The 20410-nt window shown below is 41.0% G+C and overlaps 1 protein-coding gene across 1 annotated transcript in view; it reads left to right on the top strand.

The window, feature by feature from the left end:
• The window catches only part of LOC116783088 (E3 ubiquitin-protein ligase SH3RF3-like), a 250742-nt gene that overhangs the window by 217823 nt on the left and 12509 nt on the right, over positions 1 to 20410 (top strand). The window contains exon 9 of the mRNA XM_032680351.1: positions 19160 to 19497. Coding sequence (XP_032536242.1) covers positions 19160 to 19497 — 338 coding nt within the window. The remainder of the gene's footprint in view (positions 1 to 19159; positions 19498 to 20410) is intronic.

Raw genomic sequence — 20410 nt, 5'->3', positions numbered from 1 at the left:
TTAATGCTTTCCTCTGTGCAACCGTTTATATGCCAATATCACAGGTTCCTGTTGGTGTGCAGCAGTCAGATATAGGCAGATCCCAGGACTTCTCTAAAATCAAGGGACTCCAATTCCAATTTTTCCTCATTTCCTTGTGGTTTAAAGGCCACTAGCAGAAATGATCCTAAGGATTATATTTTTAGCTCAGCATGAATGGTTTTATTGCTCATTTTCTATTAATGTGGCAAATAAATCCTTAGGTCTATTTTTTGACATCTCTAGTTCTCTACTTCAGCTTATTTCTTGAAGATCTTGATCCAAACTTCCAAACCTACAGATGAACCTTGGTACTTACATTCATTAGGCACTCTAATAGTAGTGTCTTACTGTCATATTCCTGATGATGCCAGTCTTCACTTGTCAGTATGCATCTACCCACAGAGCATCCTGTCTGCAACTGGGCTTGTGCTCCACTTCTCAGCTCCTTGACCAGCCTTCTGTCTACTTGGGGAACAGTTTTAAATACGGTCTCCTTTACCAGTTGCTGGTGGTAGCTGAGAAAAGACTACTTAAGTCCACTGTGCAGCAGTGCTTAGAAAGTGCTCTGGTAGCCAAACAGGCTTAGAAGTAGAACACTTGAAAATCAAAGGAGTCTCAGTGCTATACAGACCCAGTATAAAGTAGCAGAAAAGGCAGCTCATATAGGGGTACTGGAGACGCTACAGGAATAACAAGTCATGAACTGAATAAAGGCAAGGCAGCATGGCAGAAGTTGAAGAGGTAACGGGGGTCAGGGCAGCATAGGAGAGAGAAGAGCATTGGCAGCTGCTGGCAGATATAGCAGGGGTCACCAGAGAAGCATGCAGGTGATGGGTGCTGTTTGAAGCTCACAGGCAGGGGGCCTGAAACAGGGGAGTTGAAATATAGAGTGTGAAATGTATCTAAGAATGTAGTTGAAGAGAACAAGATGTAGAGGAGACTCTTTTTTCTTTTTATCAAATACTTCCTACTTGAGGCCAATTTTTCTTCTTTTCCAAGGAGGTTTCCCTCACCAGAAGTAAAATACTAATTTTTCCCCAAAGTCACTGTGTTCCAGGTTTCGAAAATCGCGGGGACAGGAGAGAGGTAAAACAGAGAGCAAATGAAGAACGTCCATTTCCTTTAAGGGTTTGGGGTGGTATAAGGGCTCCTTTGAGCTCTTCCTTTGTCATTTGCTACTAGTGTCTGCATGTGTAGCCATCTGAAACTTGGGGAATTCAATTCCAGTTCCCAAATCTTCTGAACATCTGAACAAAAGGTATGGAGACCCCATCTGAGGAATTGAAGCAAACCCCCGTGGTTTTGGGGGCTTTTTAAAATAGGGGCCCTGCTTTTTTGTGCAGGATAAGTACTACCCAAGTTCAACTGGTAGATTACAGCTGAGAGCTTGTAATTATGGCATGACTACTGCTTTGACCTCGGTCAATTTTTGCTATAATAATTTCTGCTGTACATAATCTGGGTTGATGCTTAATATCACTGATAAAACCACTTGTTTGAATGAATTAATGCATTTCTCATTAAATGAGCTCCTCATTACATTAATCAAATCAAGCAAATCGTGCTGGGTGGTTTGACCACTGTAATTAAACTTTCTTTAAAATCCACTCATTTGGCTTTTGATGTGGATTTTGATTAAATTCTTCCAAAATGTCTGGCCCAAGAGCTGATAAAGAGGAAAATAAGAGCTTGTGCAAGTGAGCTAGTCAAGTCATTAATTCAGCACTGAGTTACACTAATTTCTTACTGTTTTACCTAGCCAGAGTATATAAAAATATTTGAAAATTGCAATGTAAAATTAAACATTTCTTGCAAGCATGTCAAGAGAACAAACCTGTTTGCAGCTTCAAATTTAGTAACTGTGTCCCTGGAATATATAAAGGATCTAGATAAGCAAGTCACAACAAACAGGAAAATGCATTAGGCCGCTGTTTACTGATGTTAAGATAACATGAGGCACATCTTTAGAAAGCTACTTTGAACATGCACCAACAGTTTTGCATATGACGACAGAATCAGTAAACATCTGTCTGCTCTCACCAGTGTCACTCACTTTCTCAAGTACCAGTCTTTCTGCTCAAAATAGCTGCATTCCTCAAATGATACAATATGTTTGGCATGATGCTGGTGTAAGAACTATTTTGCAAAATAGAGCAAGGCAAGGTCTGTTTTCTGGCCCTGCAAGTGTCCCTGAATGACTTGAATCTGCTCTTTTAAGCTTTTTTCTCTGCCCAAAATAGAGTGCCTGCATCCAGACTGCTCATCAAGAATAGTCCTTCTTGGTAAGTGGTGTGGCCCAAACTATGCCAATGCATTGTCCTGGGAGAGTGCTAGTTCATAGAATCATAGAATATCCTGAGTTGAAAAGGATCCACAAGGATCATAGAGTCCAGCTCCTGGCCCTGCACAGGATAGCCCCAAGAGTCACACCATGTGCCTGACTGAGAGTGTTGTCCAAACACTTACTGAACCCTGGCAGGTTTGGTGCTGTGACCACTTCCCTGGGGAGCCTGTTCCAGCCCAACCACTCTCTGGGTGAAGAACTTTTTCTAATATCCAGCCTAAATGTCCCCTGACAAAGCTTCATGCCATTCCCTCAGGTCCTGTCATGGGTCACCACAATGCCTGCCCCTCCACTGCCCCTCGTGAGGAAGTTGTAGACTGCAATGAGGTCTCCCTCGTTCTCCAGGCTGAATGAGCCAAGCAACCTCAGCCACTCCTCATATGGCTTCTCCTCTGAACCTTTCACCATCTTTGCAACCCTCCTTTGTATGCTCTCTAATAGCTTAATATCTTTCTTGTATTGTGGGCTCAAAACAGCACACAGCACTCCAGGTGAGGCTACACCAGCACAGAGTGGGAAGCTGATATAAGCCAAACCCATAATGGTTAATGGATGCAGACCAGGGTTTGTTGCTAAATCCTGACCTCGTTTTATATGCCAGAATAAGCATGACCAGAGAGACTTACCTCTCCACCACTCCCCCTTTCTGTCAGTGCCTTCCTCAACCTCCTCCTAATTTGCAACCCAGTGCTCAGTCCCACCTGGCAGCATCCCTCAGTGCAGACCTGCTGCCTGCACACTTAGTCGTCTACCCCAGCTTTACATAGGGTTGGAAACAAGATCAAAGGCCCTTTTGAAATCTGGCTTCATAAAGGTCATAAAGTCAAAGAGATGCTCTTTGACCTTAGTTGACGTTACAGCTGTCTGATTAAGCTATCAGTCAGTAGAACTGAAGCTGCCTGAAGAACTAGACCCTACAAAGTAGTGCACTTTCAGTTTTTACTTACTGTTAGTCTCTGCATTGCAACTTGGTCTCATATTAACTTGTCTCTGAGTGAAAGGATTAGTTATCACTTTATATCCCCAAAGAAATTTAATTCTTTATCCAGAAAATGAAAGATCAGTCTCAAAGATGAAGTGTTGAGCACTTGCAAGGACTTTGTAGATATAAAATGATGTGACAAAAATAGTGGTCACCCTGGGATGAGTAGAGGAGGCTAAGGACAGAGTTGATGAAAGCAGATTTTTCAGATACAAAGTCAATATGATTGACCCCGAGATTTTGGAAGAGGAATTCAGTCTTCCTAGCAGATATGAAATTATTTATTATTTTTCACTTCATGAAAAATGTTTTACTTAGATTTACCAAAGAAAGCTCACTAAGTTGTACAGGTATGAAATAGAACGATAAAAACTAAGTGATGAAATGAAAGCAGCACAAGACATAACAATAAACAAATTGCGCAAGAGCAGAGAAACTGATTTGAATTCTTAGAATAAGTGTAGAATGCATTAAGAGGAAGCAACATTGGAATAGCAATATAAAGGTTTACATCAAAAAGAAAGAATAAGTTCTGTGACATTAATCTTCCTGAGTACTCTTTAAGACATCTGAACTGATCCTGGAGAATGAGCCAAGCAACATTTCACTGATCATTTTCAGAGTCACCTTTGACTTTTCAGTGTAACATGTTCCAATTTGTGTCTCCGAAAGGATGCTTTAATCTGCAATATTTTAGGTCAGTTCTCTCAAGACTTGTTCACAGAATACATACTGTTAATCCATTTCCTCTCAACAAAGGCGAGGGGGCTGTCTTCATCACAAATGAGCCGCTGCTTCCCATGCTCTAGAAAGTGAATCTTGGCTCTGTGACCAGCAAGTGATTCACCAGATACTTGGCCAGGGGTTGGAAACCTCTTCTTCTGGTCACGTGAATTTAGGCCACAAAGTTCTGATTTAGGGCAGAAAACTCATGCTTAAAATCTCTCCAGCACCTTCTCCTTCATCATTAGAGTTCAATTTGGAAGGACAAAAACCTGGCAACTCACTGATGAATATTTTAAGGCTGGCAAATAATCCAGCCAAAAGCATGAACCCCAGCTGTCAAAACATAGAAAACTTAAGCTTTACAATAAAACAGATTTCTGTTATTTCTGACTGGCTAGGATTCTTTTGCTTAGATCAAGGGCAATAAGTCATTGATCAAAATTTCTTTTTCTTCTTCACATTTTTGATGTTAGGAAATGCTTTCAAACTCCCCACAGATATTTCAAGCACTGACTTTGCTGCCAAGCAGTCTCCGAAAGCTATTCCTTTTTTCTTTCCTCTCCCCCTGCCTTTGCTTATCTGCCTCACAGTGCTGTCACAAGATTTCTCAAGTGTCCACAGTGGATTTCTCTAACACTCTTTCGAGTGGTTCTGTGCTGCATTCTGCGGCCTTAAGGGGAAGCAGATCCTGGGGAAGAGAAGATGGAGACTGCTTTAACTTCAAGAGGAAATTTAGTTTATCTACTAACTGGAGATGAAGCTATCTGAATGCCAAGGCACAGCATTCTCCTGGCACCTGTAGAGACCTAATTTTATAGCACAAAGGACCCACAGGCTTTTACTAATCCTTAGCATGGTTTGAGGAAGAAAGTAGAACTGACAAAAGAAAGAGCATGCAAGGGAGCACTGGAAGCAGAAGGCTGGAGGCGTGTGTGTCTGCGTGTGAGCATCCTGGCACTGGCATTCTCATGGCGTTCCCCTGCCTGCAGAAGGAATCACATGGGACCAGATGGCTGGATGGAGCCAGGCTGTGGGTGGGGATGGCAAATATGTCCTTGGATTAGTCGGGTGAAATGTAAGTGCTCTTGTGCTATAGATGGGAGACATTGACACATTCCGGCTGTCGAGGGATCGTAGGTGCCAATCCTCACCCCAGACCACAGAATTCTGCAGCTGAGCATCCCCTTACAGTTTCTGCCCTATCCCTGCCCTGTTCCTGAAGAACACAGTTTGATCTCTCATAACCTCATAACATCAAGCTCACAATTCCCATGCACAGGTTAAAAAAACCAGTGTGAATGCTGTGCCTGTCTCCTGTAGTCCACTTCCTGCCTTGAAGCAGTAACACACAGAGCTGGCATGAGCTGCCACTACCTCACAACTCCCAGAAAGGAAGACATGCAGGATGAAACCATTCCAGCAGAAAAGGAGAGTAAGAAGCTGGATGCCTTGAAAACAATGAAACATCTTAAAATGTGTCAGAGTTGGTGGCATCTTGGCCTCCCGCATGTCCAGGACTCATTAGAGTGTTTCATTGTCAGTGTTTTTCCAACTATGAATTCACAAGCCAGTAAGTTTTAAACCACCAAGAGGCTACAGAGATTATTTACTGAGATACAAGTATCTCAAGTGCCAGTGCAGTTGTCTTATGGAGACAAAGTCTGAATTTTTCTGTGAAAATTGTCTGTAATCAACTTTTCAGTGCCCATGTTTCTTTTTTTTGTCACATGGTTACTGGTATTTTTCCTAGGTGGGTTAAAATATCTAACATCAATGCAGAAATACTTCAGCAAGCTCTGCTAGAAGAATTACATAAACTAAATGAAATTGCAGTTTCTGACAAACATCAGTACGGTAGGAACAGCATGTTATAACAATCAACAAATATATGTGGCATGTTTCTGTTTTCAGTCTGTAACTCGAGGGCACAACCAAATTTTAACAAAGGGATATTTACCTTATTTTGTATATTTTTGTTTATTTTTCATATTGCAGAAACAGCATAAAGATTCACAAGCCCTCAGCTTTTCTTTTGCCCAATGGTAAAGCCACTTTAAAGTCAGTCTGGGTTGTTATTTTTTTGGACTGAATGTCTCAAGCATCTAGTAATTCCCTTCAGACCAAGTCAAGACATGGAGTCAGTGCTGGTCTCTGAAAGACTGAAAAAAAAATGCTTTTATTATGCCCTCTAGAGAAAAGATCAGTCTCAGAGATCCAGAAAGTACACCATGCAAAAGTTGCTTTTCAGACACTACATCTGCAGGCTGCCTGTAATCAATTAATATTGGGTGTCAAGCAGTCAGCTGTCTAAAAATCAGTTTATTATAAAGGCAGAACTTAAACTATTTCTTTGCTTTTTTTACATACATTTTGTTTGGTTCATGTGCACTGATATGTTTCTGTGAGTTAAGACTCCAGAAGCTATAATACTAACCTTCAGTCACAGCTTACTGTATTCAGCACACTACAAGCACACAGGCATTGGGCTTCATCACCAGGTGCCTAAGGGAGAGAAGAAGTAATTTAATGTGAGTCCATGGCCAATCTACTTTGCAGTAAAGTAGATTTTCTGTACTGTAGTTTTTTGTCCCAGTTCATGATGAGCCCAGAACTGGTGTATTTTAAAATGGAACTAGCGGACTTTTTTTATGACCTCAGAGATCTCTATTCCCTGCTGTACAACATCATGTTATTTTTCATATCTTAAGTTTTGAGACAGCAAAGGGAGGAGGTCGGGCAGGCAGATTCTATCAACACGATGGTGTCTGCTGTGGCAAGGGCAATGCATAAGCTGGGCTTTGATCAGGACATAAAAGAGGGAACTGATTTCCCAACTTTTTAAATTTTTCTGGATAGATTTTATATTTAAGCCAGATACTACTAGTTGGCAGACTTCAGAGGGAATCTCCTGGCTGAGAGATACAGCTGGCCAGCAGGCACAGAGGTTTAGTGAGGATGGTAGCCCCAAGACCTGGGATGGGTTTGCATTCGTCAGCTGTGAGAAAGTCAGCCAACTACCCACCGTAGATGTCTGTCTGACTTTTCTTAAAGTCATTCCATTAAGACCATTCTGCAAACTTCCCTGAGCAATCCATTCCCATCCTTTCATATTCCTAGGGCCAGAAAATTCCCTGTTATACCTCCCAAATCTTTTTTTGGTTACAGATCAATCTTGTTTCTTCATGTCTTGCTCCAGATGGAACTGCTAATCAGCTTTCTCTTGACAGTCTTTCACATGTTAGAGAACTAATAATGTGTTTATCCTCGAAAATTCTCACTGAGCCCAGTTCCCAGCCTTTCTTCACAGGTAATGTTTTCTAGGCCTCTGATTACGCTTTCAGCTCTCCTCCAGGCAGCATTCAGCTTGCTGGAGTATTAAACAGCAGTGCCCTGGAGTGGAGTTTTGCTGAGAACTTGTTAGTGCCAATTAGGATGGAATAAGCACTTTCCATGACTTACATGTAAGATGTTTCCAGATTAAGTTTGTCTTTCTCACAGCAGCATCTTGACTCACTCCCAATTTTGATCCAATCTAACTCCTATGTCCCTTTTTGCAGAGCTGTTGGCTGGCCAGTCAATCTTCATTTTTCATCTGTGCATTTGATTTCTCCTTCCTAACAGTAACATGTCATGCTTGTTTTTGCAGATTTCACTGTGGTGACTTGAGATAATTTCTCCATTTTAGGAAAATTGTTCTGAATTCTTACCCTGTTTATCCTACTGTTGTGGATTAACCCTGGCAGGCAGCTACACCTTGCACAGCCACTCACTCACTCCCTGCCACAGTGGGAAGGGGCAAGAATCAGTAGAAGTGAGAAAACTCATGGATTGAGATAAGACACTTTAATAGGTAAAGCAAAAGCTGCACATGCAAGCAAAGCAAAGCAATGAATTCACTCACCGTTTCCCATTGACAGGCAGGTGTTCAGCCATCTCTAGGACAGCAGGGCTCCATCACAGTAATGATGACTTGGGAAGATAAACACCATCACTCTGAATGTGCCTCCCTTCCTCCTTCTTCCCCCATCTTTTAATTGCTGATCACAACATCACATGGTGTGGCTTATCTCTCTGCTCAGCTGGGGTCAGCTGTCCTGGCTGTGTCCCTCCCAACGCCCTGTGCTCCTCCAGCCCCCTCGCTGGTGGGGTGGGGTGAGAGGCAGAAAAGGCCTTAACAATGTGCAAGTGTGTCTCAGCAATAACTAAAACAAGGTGTGTTATTACCCTTGTATAGTCACAAATCCGAAACATAGCACCATATGAGTTACTATGAAGATAATTAACTCAATTCCAGCTAAAACCAGTAAACCTTTCAACTGCTTGTGGACTTATTCAGCTCAGTGCCCACTGCTGGTTTTAGAAATGCACTCTCTAGCTTACCTACCAAGTAATTAATGGAAAGACTGACTAGCACTGGAACTGAGACAAGCCTTGATGGTACATATTTGAAATGTCCTCTTGGTTTGACAGAAAATCATTAACTGGAAAACATTGCAAAGCAACTGGTACATCTGGTTATCTGCATTTGAGTTCTTCCATGAATACTACTGAGTTAAAAAAAGGGAGAGTGCAACACTGGAAAGGTCTCCTCAAACATACACATTGCTCTTCTAGCAGGAAAAAGCTGAAAGAACAAACTCGTGCAAGATATTCATCATATTGCCTACTCTGCTCTGGGAAGATTGTCAGATACAGCAAAGTAATCATAGTACAGGAGCCTGAATAGAAGTCGTGATTGCTTAACTAATGGACTACTAATTCTGTTACCTTTATAGGCAGACATTCCAATCAACCATGATCAAACTGAAGATGGGACAGTTCTAAGTCAATGTTTGCCCATTCTGTTTTGCTAAAATGAAAATAAGAAAGTCTGACAGTCTGTCGATCAACCCCTGCAGTCTTGTACCGTTATCTGACTTGTGTAAAGGGTTTTTCATCTTCATCTGTGATAGGCAGTCTCAGAAATGGACTGTTCTGACAAAGCTGTCATTTCTGCCCCAGTGCAGTAGTGATTTTGTAGTTTCCATCATTTTCGGATGTGAGATGTATGTGACCAACATCGTCACGGAGGCATTTTTAGCTTGCGTGTTGAAATTGACCCTTTCTTGCCAATAGTTGGCAGGATTCATCTTTTATTTCAGGTCACACTGGCCTCTTCTGCAAAAGTCAACTAACTGGCAGAGTGAAAAGCACTATGCTGTATGTGTGGTGTCATAGGTAATTATTTATGCCGTAGTTGCATGTGAAAACACCAACCAGATGTCACTGCCTTATAGCCCAAACCAGACATGCAACAAATTTGTGTTCAGAGAGCTCTTGAGGTTACAGATGTGACTATGTATGTAACCCAGGTGAGATGCTGCTCACTGGCTGCATCACTGAAATTACCCTACTATTAACTTTGACATAAAGGATGTCCTCAGACATCTTGGGTTACCCAAATCATCTCAAGCCTGACATTTGAGCTAACATGTTTTGTCTCACAGTTGGTCCACGATGAGGAAATGCAGAACATTGGCTTAGGTGGCACATGTCACAAGTGGTAATTAGTTAAATCAGTGTAGCTCAACTGCATTTAATTATATGGTCATAACTGCAAGTCATGTGTCAGGGAAAAAGAAGAGGATTAAACAGACAAAGGAAGGGAAGGTAGAATAGAGGGACAGGATAACAATGTAAAACCAGGCCTTGTCAAAAGGAAAAAAACCCACAGTGCTATTGACTCCCCTTCCCTCCTTATGCCCTAGTTGTTCCCTTTGGTTAGCTCCATTTCCCTTTGCTTATCCTTCTCACTCAGCTCTTTAATTTAACAAAGGGGAATTTTATACTCCTAAAGACCTGACTTTAGTATAGGATATTTTTAGAAAATGTAGGAGGTTTAAATTTTTTTAAGTAACAAAAAGACGAAACTAGGAAAAAAGATGAAATCGAATTTTTGCTGAAGAGAGAATGCTCTTATTACATGTGCCACCAAGACTTGAGAAAGCAAGCCTTTTGCCATTGCAAAGCTCACTAGTAATTACAACCCAAGTATTGTGACATTCCAAAAGCCACAGTGCCGGGGTCACTTTATCAAAGAAATTGTCATTTACATGCCCGGTCATTCCTCTGACACTGGCAGCCACTTTCTTTGCAATCCTTTAAAACAATTCTGGGATTCTTTCTTCATTTTTTTAAGAGCATACGTGATCAGTTGGTCCCCATGAGAGAAAGCTACTTCAGCCACCTAAGTGTGTCCTAGGAGTAATTCACAGGGAACTTGGGAATTGCTTGGGAACACAGTAGCAGTGAAAATGCCTGTAGCAGAGCTGACGAGAGTTGCAGAAACGTCAGCTGCTTTGCCTGCAAAACATATGCACTGCAATAATTGATTGCACATCAATGTGCAGGATGTCAGCTTTGTCCCTGTGTGAGGGACATCGCAGAGAGACCTGTGATGTCCATGGAAAAATATCACCTGGAACTTCCTGCACTCCCACGTGTGCTGAGAGGCTGAGCTTCCCTTAGTCCCAGAAAACAAGCCATCAGCCTGAGCATGTTAGTAGTATCACTTGCCTTTTTTGAGACATTCTGTCATGATGGTAGGATGCAGCAGGAACAAGGCCTGATGTTTTTAATGCATGAAATACTTTAGAAATTATTTTTTGGATGCTCGGATTTGATGCTGTGGTACATGCCAAAACTGAAGGTCAGCCTTCAGAGAGAGAAAAATTTTCATGTTTGTGGGTTTGATGATGTCAAGGACCTGTTTCTAAAATGTCAGACCATCTGAGGACCCTCAGGGCCCCTCTCATTCATGCCCCTCACTCAGTCCAGGCTGCCCTAAAGTAGTGTGAAGTCCACATAATTTTTAGAAATACACTGACTGAGCAAAAGGACCTTCTGCTTTGGTCACCTCTAGGCTGCAGTCCATGCAGGTTTGATGTGTTCTGTCAGTCTCAGCTGAATCCTCAGTTTTTAGCTAAATGCATCTTTTAGGAGCTGTTTAATCCTTTGTAGGAATTATTTCACTATAATATGTTACAGTGTCTAGTACACAAAAATCCTGACAATTTTTCATTGTCCACAAACAGACCTTTTTTCTCTTTCATGGGGAATCGATTTTGAGAAAAAAAATATACCTACTGTGATGCCTGAATTTTCCAAAAGCAATCTTCCCTCTAAGTGCAGGCCAGCCCAATACCAAGTAGTTTGTTGGAAGTGCTGAAATTAAACAGCCTTAGGTGGCAGAGCTGCTGGAACAATATCAACCAAGCGGGAATAGATATATCAGTGATAAGGGACAAGATGGCCTCCACTAATCCAAACCATTTACCCACATGTTTCTGCTTTCCATAAAAGTACAAGTGTCACTTGCCTGTCATTTAACAAGATTACAAAGCAAGGCCAAGCAATTTTAACTGTTTGCTTCTTAAATTAAATCTATCCCTTCTGAATGGGGAGAGCCAGAGACAAATATATGTAAGACTAGGGTATGTCAAAGCACACTGTGACTTCTGTCGTTTCATTCAGGTGTTCAGTGATTAAGCTTGCTCTAGCTTTCTGCAAAATGTGAGTGTTGCTCCCAGTGCTCCCCAGGACCAATAAATCTTTTTCATTTCCTTATGAGAGACAAGGAGCAGCAAGCTAAATAGTCAGTCTAAATCATCTTACTTAGAAACACTAATATTAAGCAGTTTGTGTAGCAGTTAATGTGTTTATACATCTTTTTCTCATTTTAGAGTCCTGTGCTATCAGTCAAGTTGTGATAGATTATCCTCTAGCTCGAATAAATGAACCTAGAGTTTTGGAAGAAGGCTCGTGATCTATCCAACTGTTTTGCCTAAATTCTTCAGAAAGTACAGTAAGTTTACCATAGTTGCCTAAATCATTTAGGCATCTTTGATTTGTATTAAAACAAAGGCTTAACATTTCTAGGCTTCAGTTTAGGGTAGGTCTTCAAGACATGGTGTAGTGTTATGTAACAGACCCCCATGGTAGCTCCAAGGAAGCTCTTGGTGTGTACAAAGGCAGTGCAATGCCCAGTTAGGGAGTAAACTGGGACCCAAGAAGGAATAGGGCCCTGTCAGCCCCATCACCGGTACTTTCGTGGCTCCTTGGTGCAGTGTGAGAGCTGCAGCCCTTGATCTATGATGTTTTCCACAGCAGAGATGGAGCTGAGGAATCCAAATAGCAGCTGTAGGACTGTGAAAGTGCACTGGGGTTGCAGTTCCCAAATTTTTGTGTCTCTTCCTTGGCTGACACTGCATCCTGATAGCTGCCTTTTGCCCTCTCTCAGACCCTTGCAGCTAAGGAAGTCTCCAAACAGCTGATTTCCCAAAGCTGACAGGGCACAGGGGAGAGCTCATTCCTGGCTTTGTCATGTTTCCTAAGCTCTTGCCAAAATACCTAACTTTTTTACCATAGCAATAATTCTGAGAATGTTACTGGTTTTATGATCTCTTTATAGCGAGGTGGAGTCTCCCTGTGTATGCTCCAAGTGCTATTTCATTTACCTGTTGGGACTAACTGAAGCAGAGTTTGGATTCATACCATTATTTTAATAGCCCTTGCTAGGTCTGTTCTCCATTAATTTGCCTAATCCCCTTTGAACCTCTTCATATTTTTGGCTTCCACAATACTGTGTGCATTAAGTCTCCATTTAATTATGTGTTGTGTGAAAAAGTGCTTCCTATTTTTCAGTTTTGACCATTTGCCTGATAATCTCATTAGGTTCCCCCTAATTCCTGTATTGTGGGAAATAACCTATCCATTCCAAGTTACCTTCTCTGTGCAGGAAGGGATTTTCTAGGCCACTATCATATTTCCTGTCAGTTGTCTGCTTTCCAATCAGGCATCCTCAAAGTACACACTTTATGCCTCTCTATGTAGGATGTGCAATGGACAGGAGAGTGGAGCAGAGAAGGGGAGATCTCAGTGCTTTGAGCTGAAGTTCCCTTACTTGTTGTAGGATAATCGAAATCACGTGGAATTCTGAGTGAAGAAGGAAGCTGAATGCCAAATCTGTACAAGCATATCATGCCTACTCCTTTGTGTCCCCAAAGAGGTTGCTCACACTTCAGAGGAAGAGATGGACTAAAATCAGGGCTAAAACACACATCCATCTGACCTTAGTTCTAGAGAGAGTGGCTGGTTGGAAATAAGAGGAAATGTTGACACAATCTTCTTGAGAACCATGGGTTTATCACTTCTTTGTGGTGTTCTTGCATTTCAGTTTTTCAGTGGACAATTTTTAGTTACTTCATCACAACAGTAGTTCAATTCCCTGTGCTGTGTTTCAGCTGTTCCCACTAAAAAATAACACTAAAGTTGCTACGGTATCAGTGTAGCAGGTTGTATGTCCGTCTTCTGCCATGAATCATGTTAGGGTTCCTTTTACCTTCTACCTCTTATGAATTTGGCAGCCTCCAGGAAGCTCAACAATAGCTGAGACTCTGTGCTTCCTCTTCAGTTTTTTTTTCCTTTGAGTTAGCCTTTAACTTTGCTCCAGTGCTTGAAATGTCTAATATTCCATCCAAAGTGAATATTCAAATATATTTTTAGATTTCCTCTTTATGTCTTTTTGTAGTCTCTAGAGTCTTGCATCCGCCCCAGTTCAACAAAAGCACATGATGAAGTGCCTGTATGCTTTGCTGTATTGGGACCTGAACACCAGTTTCTTCTTCTCAGTTTTGTTTTCAAAGCATTTAAAATTCCCCATCATGTCTAGCAAGTCATTTTACTTATTTTAGCCTGGTTTTAATACTAGCAATCTTCAAATTAATGACCATAAGTCTTAAATGTTTGTGCACATCTATATGCATGTTACTGTCACTGGAATTTAAAAGCTAATGATACTATGATCCTAAAATCCTTTTTGTTTCTTGGCGTGTAACTTGTATATTGAGATCATAATAACAGACTTCTGGTCAGAAGCAATTGTCTCCATTTAAAACTAAATCTTTGGCAAGTATTTCCATATAATATATGATACTAAGCTGTTCTTTCCTTAAAATCAGAAGAAATTGTGTAGTAAGTAATTGCTGTTGTCTTGTTTGGTATATCATCAATGCCTTGTGAAAAATAATGGCAAACTGCAAATGATAAATACATATCCAAAGACAGCCCAGACCTGAAGCTTTCCTTTGAGGTGATGCTGGCTGGGCTTTTCTCAGGGCTTTTTAAATAATTATCAAAATCTCAAGTAAAATAATTTACAGATTTTAAAAACCCAAGTAGTGATTTTTCTTCAAAGACGTAATCCAAAATACCACCTACTCTTTCAATGCAAACATCAATCACCAGTAGCCAAGTTGGAATCAGAATAAAAATGCACTATTCTCCAGACACTAACTTAGATTTACTCAAACAAGCATTGACAAAGTTAAACAAGCAATAAAAGTGGTGGTCTGGGGGTACTGACTGATACATGAGTTCCTCATTTGTGAGGGCATTTGAGCCCTCATAGGACTCAGGGAAGCATTTAAACAGTTTTGTTTCTCTTTTCTTCATTTTTAAATGAAACCTCTTTTTCTCCCTCTGGCTCTCTTATCTATTGATGTAACTGGTGTTGCATGAGAAATTACCTCATTTCAATGGCTGGAGACAGCTTTTCTATCAGCTGCAGTAAGGCTTCTTCATTTATTTAATGAACCTGGATAGGTAGAAAATTAAGTATTAGGAGCTGAAGATTAAAAAAAAACGAAACCAGAATGTTCTGTGTATTCGGGTGGTTTAAAAAAAATACATCGTTATTAACATAGCCAGTACATATAATTGGTATTTGGATTATGGCATGATTATTACTCTGCAGACAGGGGACTCTGTTATCACTCAGTCATCAATGAAGTAGCTGCATTCTGTGCTCATCTCATCTCTGAAGCTGAAAGAAGAGCGAGTTATTATCTTCAAGTGAGTTATTAATGAGAGGAAAAATCATCCCCAATTACTGTGAAGCAAAATATTTCAACATTATATATCTCAGACTTTAATTTTGATCCTTCATGAGTTCTTAAATTCAGATGGTATTCATTTTTCCAAACATTCCCACACCGACATATTGAGAGGAACTTGCACCTGTCCAAGTGCTGGCTTCCCGAAGTGTATGCTTCAGGGTCACAGAAGTGCTGCCCACCCCATCTTTGTGCTGCTAGAGACTGATTTCCACTGAGATTCCTTCATGCTACACCATAGGAACAGAGTCACAAGTGTAGGCTTTGCCAGAGAAGAAATTCTGACTTGCCTATACTGTCTTTGTTCACAGTCCTTTTTTTTTTTCTTAACTAGAAACAGCCTGGGATTTATTTAAAAGGTCTAATTCTGCTCTTTAGCTTTTCTTTGAATCCTTTCGAAATTAATGGTTTGGAAGTTTTGACTCTGAACGTCCTAGAATAAAACCTGAGCAACACAAAGGTGATGATTTATATTCAGTTAAACATGTGGGCAGTAACCAGGAGATGGGAGAAGTGCTGTCCATACTGTGAATCCATCCATCAACACAGATGCGAAGGTCTGACCTTGGCAGCTTCAGGAGGTAGGAACGTCAAACACAGTTTGCAGTCAGTTGGAAATGTAGCTACTAGACAAAGAAAACTCAATAATTACACAGCTGTTTCAGTAGATTACAGACTTCCTAGAAAACAATAAAACCCCCATCTGTGAATAGAAAAAAGTAAAGTTTTTTTTAATTCAAAAACTTAATTCCTGAAAGTCATCAGATATGTCCCCTGTAAACTTCTTATCTCGACAGAGTCTGCAACCAATCGTTGTAGATTTCTCTACAGCATTTATGCCCATTAATGCTTCATTGATTTACAGTGAAACTGCTGAAGGACTGTCTTGAATAGACATATAAATATTAATTTCTTGTGAAGGATGGCTGCTATTACACTAAATATTAAATGAATTCATAATACTTGGACATTTGCAGTAAATCACTACTGGGACTGCATACTAACATCCCATTCCAATTTTTTGTAAATTTTTTTTAATTTTAAAGCATGGAAAAGGACTGGTTGCTCCAGAAGATATGTACAGCTTTGTAACACTGTAATCATTAACGAATTCCCACAGCACAAGAAGGAGTTTTAACTTAGTCCCATTTTACAGAAAGGGGGAGGAGGCATGAAGTGGTTTAGGTTGAACTGCTGATCATAGGAGGTTCAAACCCTGTATGTTTCTCAGGAGAGGCATCACAGGAAATTATTAGCTCCTGACAGTCCTTGTTTTGCTTGAAATGCTCTGAGCAGCATCGGCATAGGATCTGGCCCTACGATACCAGCAGGCTGAGAGCCAGACTCTAAAAGAGAAAGAGCTGGATATATTGTCTAATCTCCATGCACACAAAGTGGTTGGTATCAGTTCACCTCTAAATATCTTACCCAAGGCCACAACTGGAAAGATGGTACTGCTCAGGTTTTGACGAGGCTTAATTGAATTAAGTCATCTTCTCTCTTCAGAGACCACAGATCTTAATTTCAGAAGTTTAGTAAAATGCTCAGTGGGGGCTAAAAATCAATTGTTTATTTTTCCTTTTGTTAAAGTGGAACAAAGGGTACATCAGCAAGTTCAGTATAGCTTTCTGTTATCCGAAGGATAGTAGCTTAAGTGTAGAAATTTATGCCAGGGCTAACCTTGTAGAGTGGAAGCCATTCTTGTAAACAAAACTGAATGACTGTCAACCTCATATGCTTTTTAATGTGCAGCTGCATGTGAGTATATGCACCCCCTTCTTCCCAAATATTTTTGCTTCTGTGACTTAAATGGTCTAAGTAGCACAAGGTTTTTCTAATGAAAATTTGCCAAGGTATTTAAATTAGAAGCAAAAATTAGAAGATCTGCTACTACACAGGAATATTAATTGTTCGTTATACAGGGCTTTACTTCACATAGCTACTTTGCATGTGCAAAGCTGCCAATTAAAGAGGCTCAAAGTGCTCACTGTGGCACAATAGCCGTTTCTGCAGAGCCCCACAATGGCTGTTGTATTCTGTCACTGACCTTTGGACGCCTTCAAATACGTATTTACACAGGATGCTGGGATCATTAGAGCTGTTGTTTCAGTGTGCCACAGGGAAAGGAGAGTTTTGAAATTTCATGAAGAGCTTTAAAATTTGATGTCATGATGACAGCGATGATATTGCTTAATTGGAGAGTGAGAGAAACACTGAAGTATTTTTTTGATATTTCAGGTGAATTCCAGGATGCACACCTGACACATTATCCACAATGGTCACTTGCCATTGGGAAAAAGAGGATATTTATCAGGGCATTTGGTCTGCTTTGCTGTTGTTTCCAGGGGAATTGATTTAGGTTTTTTGACCTGATGGTGCCATATGGTGCCACCCTGCCTCCTTTAGCTTTCATCGATTCTGACTGGGTGAACATCTTGGCAGGATGGCTACTTTCATCCTGGAAGTGACAAATGCTCTTTTAAAACATAACCAGTGGCATTCAGGAGACCGGCATCTGGACACGCAGTTCAGACTCTACTCTTCAAAAATCCGTGGATGTTGGCTGTATCACAACAACTGTGCTTCCTTTTAGCTCTTCCGTATCTTAACATCGAAGGTTTTCTTACCAGTCTGTGACAGTTAAAGAGAGCAGACAAGAACTTTGGAAATAGAGATACCAGATACTCCAAGTACATTTACAGTAGTAAAACCAAGTATCTTCTAAAAGCTTATATTTATTTTACTGTAGCCCTCCTATTCTTTAAAGCTGCTTTGAAAAATTACTTCAGCATAAAAGAACATAAAAGAGCATAATTTTAAATCTTGCATGGGACATTTTTGTCTGCAGAGAATAAATAAATTACTGGTTTGTGTTTCCAAAGCGTGTTCTTACTTGAAGATAGAGAGGTATTTTCTGTTCCATAAGTCTTACAGTTGCTGGGTTTGATTTTATCCCCTGGGATGCTATTACTGAACAAATTATCAAATACAGCTAAACCTCACAGCCCTGAGTCTCTGAAGGCTTTGGGTATTGGCTTGCTGTTCTGACAAAAGAGGAAGAAATCGAATAGACCTTTTGCAAAACTTCTTGTATCATTTTTTAGAAATGGAAAATTTACTGCAGGTTGCAACTCTAGCCTAGTGCTGTGCAGCATGTACCAGAGGATGGCCAGTTTCTACACACAGACCCTCCACACAAAAAACTTTCAAGATGAAGGACATAGTATTTGGTATTTATGTGTGCTTGAAGTAAATGTGCAGCAGGATTTCTCACTGCACTAAGACTCACAATGTCAGATATGTTTCTTCAGTAATGCAGGCTGAACTTTTTTTTTTTTCACATTAATTGAAAAGATGCTGTTATCTTCTTTTCATTCTTCTGTATCAGAAACCCTTGTAGAACTTTGAAACTTCTCGTGCACTGCCACTGCAATTGCCAATTGTGAATTTTGTGGTCTATCTTCAAATATCAAGGTGATACTGTTGCCTTAACACATGAGAAGTGACCCACTTCTAGGAGGGAGACATGAATAGATATTGCTATGTGATGCAGGATGTGAAGGGGAGCACATGCTCAAAAGAACTGTTAAACCACTATCTCATGCTTCCATTCTCCCTACAGTAAATCTGCATCAGATAGTTAATGAGGCAGTAATGATGAATGCTTCCCTTCAGTGGGCTGGGATCTGAAATCTCTCCTCAGTCCCTTGGGCTTCCCAGTAGAGGTGTTTGGCCACAGGTCCTGATTTGTTACTTGTGAGGTATTTCTCTATTGAGGGACAGCGTTATCCTGGAAGGGAGAGGGCAGCATTCTGCTATCTTCTTTGCATGGGAAGTTTGTACCTTTGCTGTCCCACTGTAGCTGCACTATTTTTTTCAAAAGGCACATGATCACTGCCTGGATAGATTTGAAAATGGAGATAGTCTTTGCAGTATGTTTGGTCCTTACTCTGATGAATGAGTTGAAGCCCTGTTGGACAGTGAGGGATTATTATAGGATCTTTATTACAGAAAGCTCAAGTTCTACCTGGATCTACCTCTAGTCATGATAGTTTTGAGAGGTTTTCTGCCACACACATTGGGATTGTTCAATAGAAAAACAAAGGGAGTTGGTATGTCTGCTCACTGCCCATATTTCGTTTGGTTCCTTTGCAGAAGGAGAAGAAGAGCGGGCTGTTGAAACTTCTAGCAGGAGCATCAACAAAAAAGAAGTCGCGCTCCCCACCATCTGTGTCCCCCACACATGACCCCCAGACAGCCATCGAAGGAGTTCTGCAAGGGGCAGTGGGACCTGAGCTCTCCTCTCTCTCCAGTCATGGCCGAGCCGGCTCATGCCCTATTGAGAGTGAAATGCAAGGAGCTATGGGATTGGAGCCTCTGCACAGGAAAACGGGCTCCTTGGATTTGAATTTTTCCATCCCTTCTCCTGCCAGGCCACCCCTCTCTTCCATGGCAGCTATTCGGCCAGAGCCCAAGCCTTTACCCCGGGAAAGGTAAGCTGTGTATTTCCTGAAGTTGCCAGTGTCCTCAGGGAGCATTTGGAGGAGGGCTGCAAGTTCAACTTGCTCAGGGGTTGTTGCAGTTTTGCTGCTCTGTGAATTGACTGTAGGTGGCTCAGCGGTCTTTTAGGAAGACAGAGCTTACAGGTGTCTGCCCATTGAAAGTCATTTGGCACACAGTGCAGGTTTGAAAAAGCGGTGAGCAGCCCCCATCCATGACACCATACAGCCCTGGTCTAAATATGGAGGACAGCAGTGCTTTCTCAGTGTAAATGGTGTAAATGCTGTTAGCAAATGCCATTTTTTTTTGAGTGAGATCCCTATGTTTTAATAAACTTATGGTGTTGACATGTTATGTCCCACTTGGGGGTAACAGATGTGATGTGTTTGCTTATCAAAGCTCTTCCTGTCCTATTCTCCAAAACCAAAGGCTGTTTTGAATTCTCCTTGTTTAGGATACTTACAGGTATGACCGTCTTCAGTGACCTCTTACCAAAAATGTAGCTCATTTCTAGAGAAGGATGTACCAGTGACTCTGGAGTTCATTTCAGCAGTCTGCTCTGCACCGTGGTACTTTAAAGGACTTTGCAAAGCCAAAAAGAGTAGAGTAGGAGCACCAAAATACAAAAGCGGGTGGAGAGAGAGATAACTGGCCATAAACAAGGGTAGAGAAAAGAGCTGGGTCTCCATGTGCAGAGTCATATTGGCTTCAGGTAAATGTTTTCTACTGCAATTTGAGCATGGGAAAGGGAGTAGATAATATACGGCTACAATGCTATGGAAGTGCTTTCCACTCAAAAAGTGGAGAGAGAGCATGTTTTTTACAAAAGCATCAAGGAATTCTCAAAAAGCCATTTAGGGAACTCTCTTGAGTTGGTATTTAAAACAGTTTTGAAACAACACCAAA

Source organism: Chiroxiphia lanceolata, chromosome 2 (genome assembly GCF_009829145.1).
Source record: "Chiroxiphia lanceolata isolate bChiLan1 chromosome 2, bChiLan1.pri, whole genome shotgun sequence".
Taxonomy (NCBI): Eukaryota; Metazoa; Chordata; class Aves; order Passeriformes; family Pipridae; genus Chiroxiphia; species Chiroxiphia lanceolata.
Note: the sequence above shows the minus strand (reverse complement) of the source record. Positions and strands in the feature narration are given on the sequence as shown.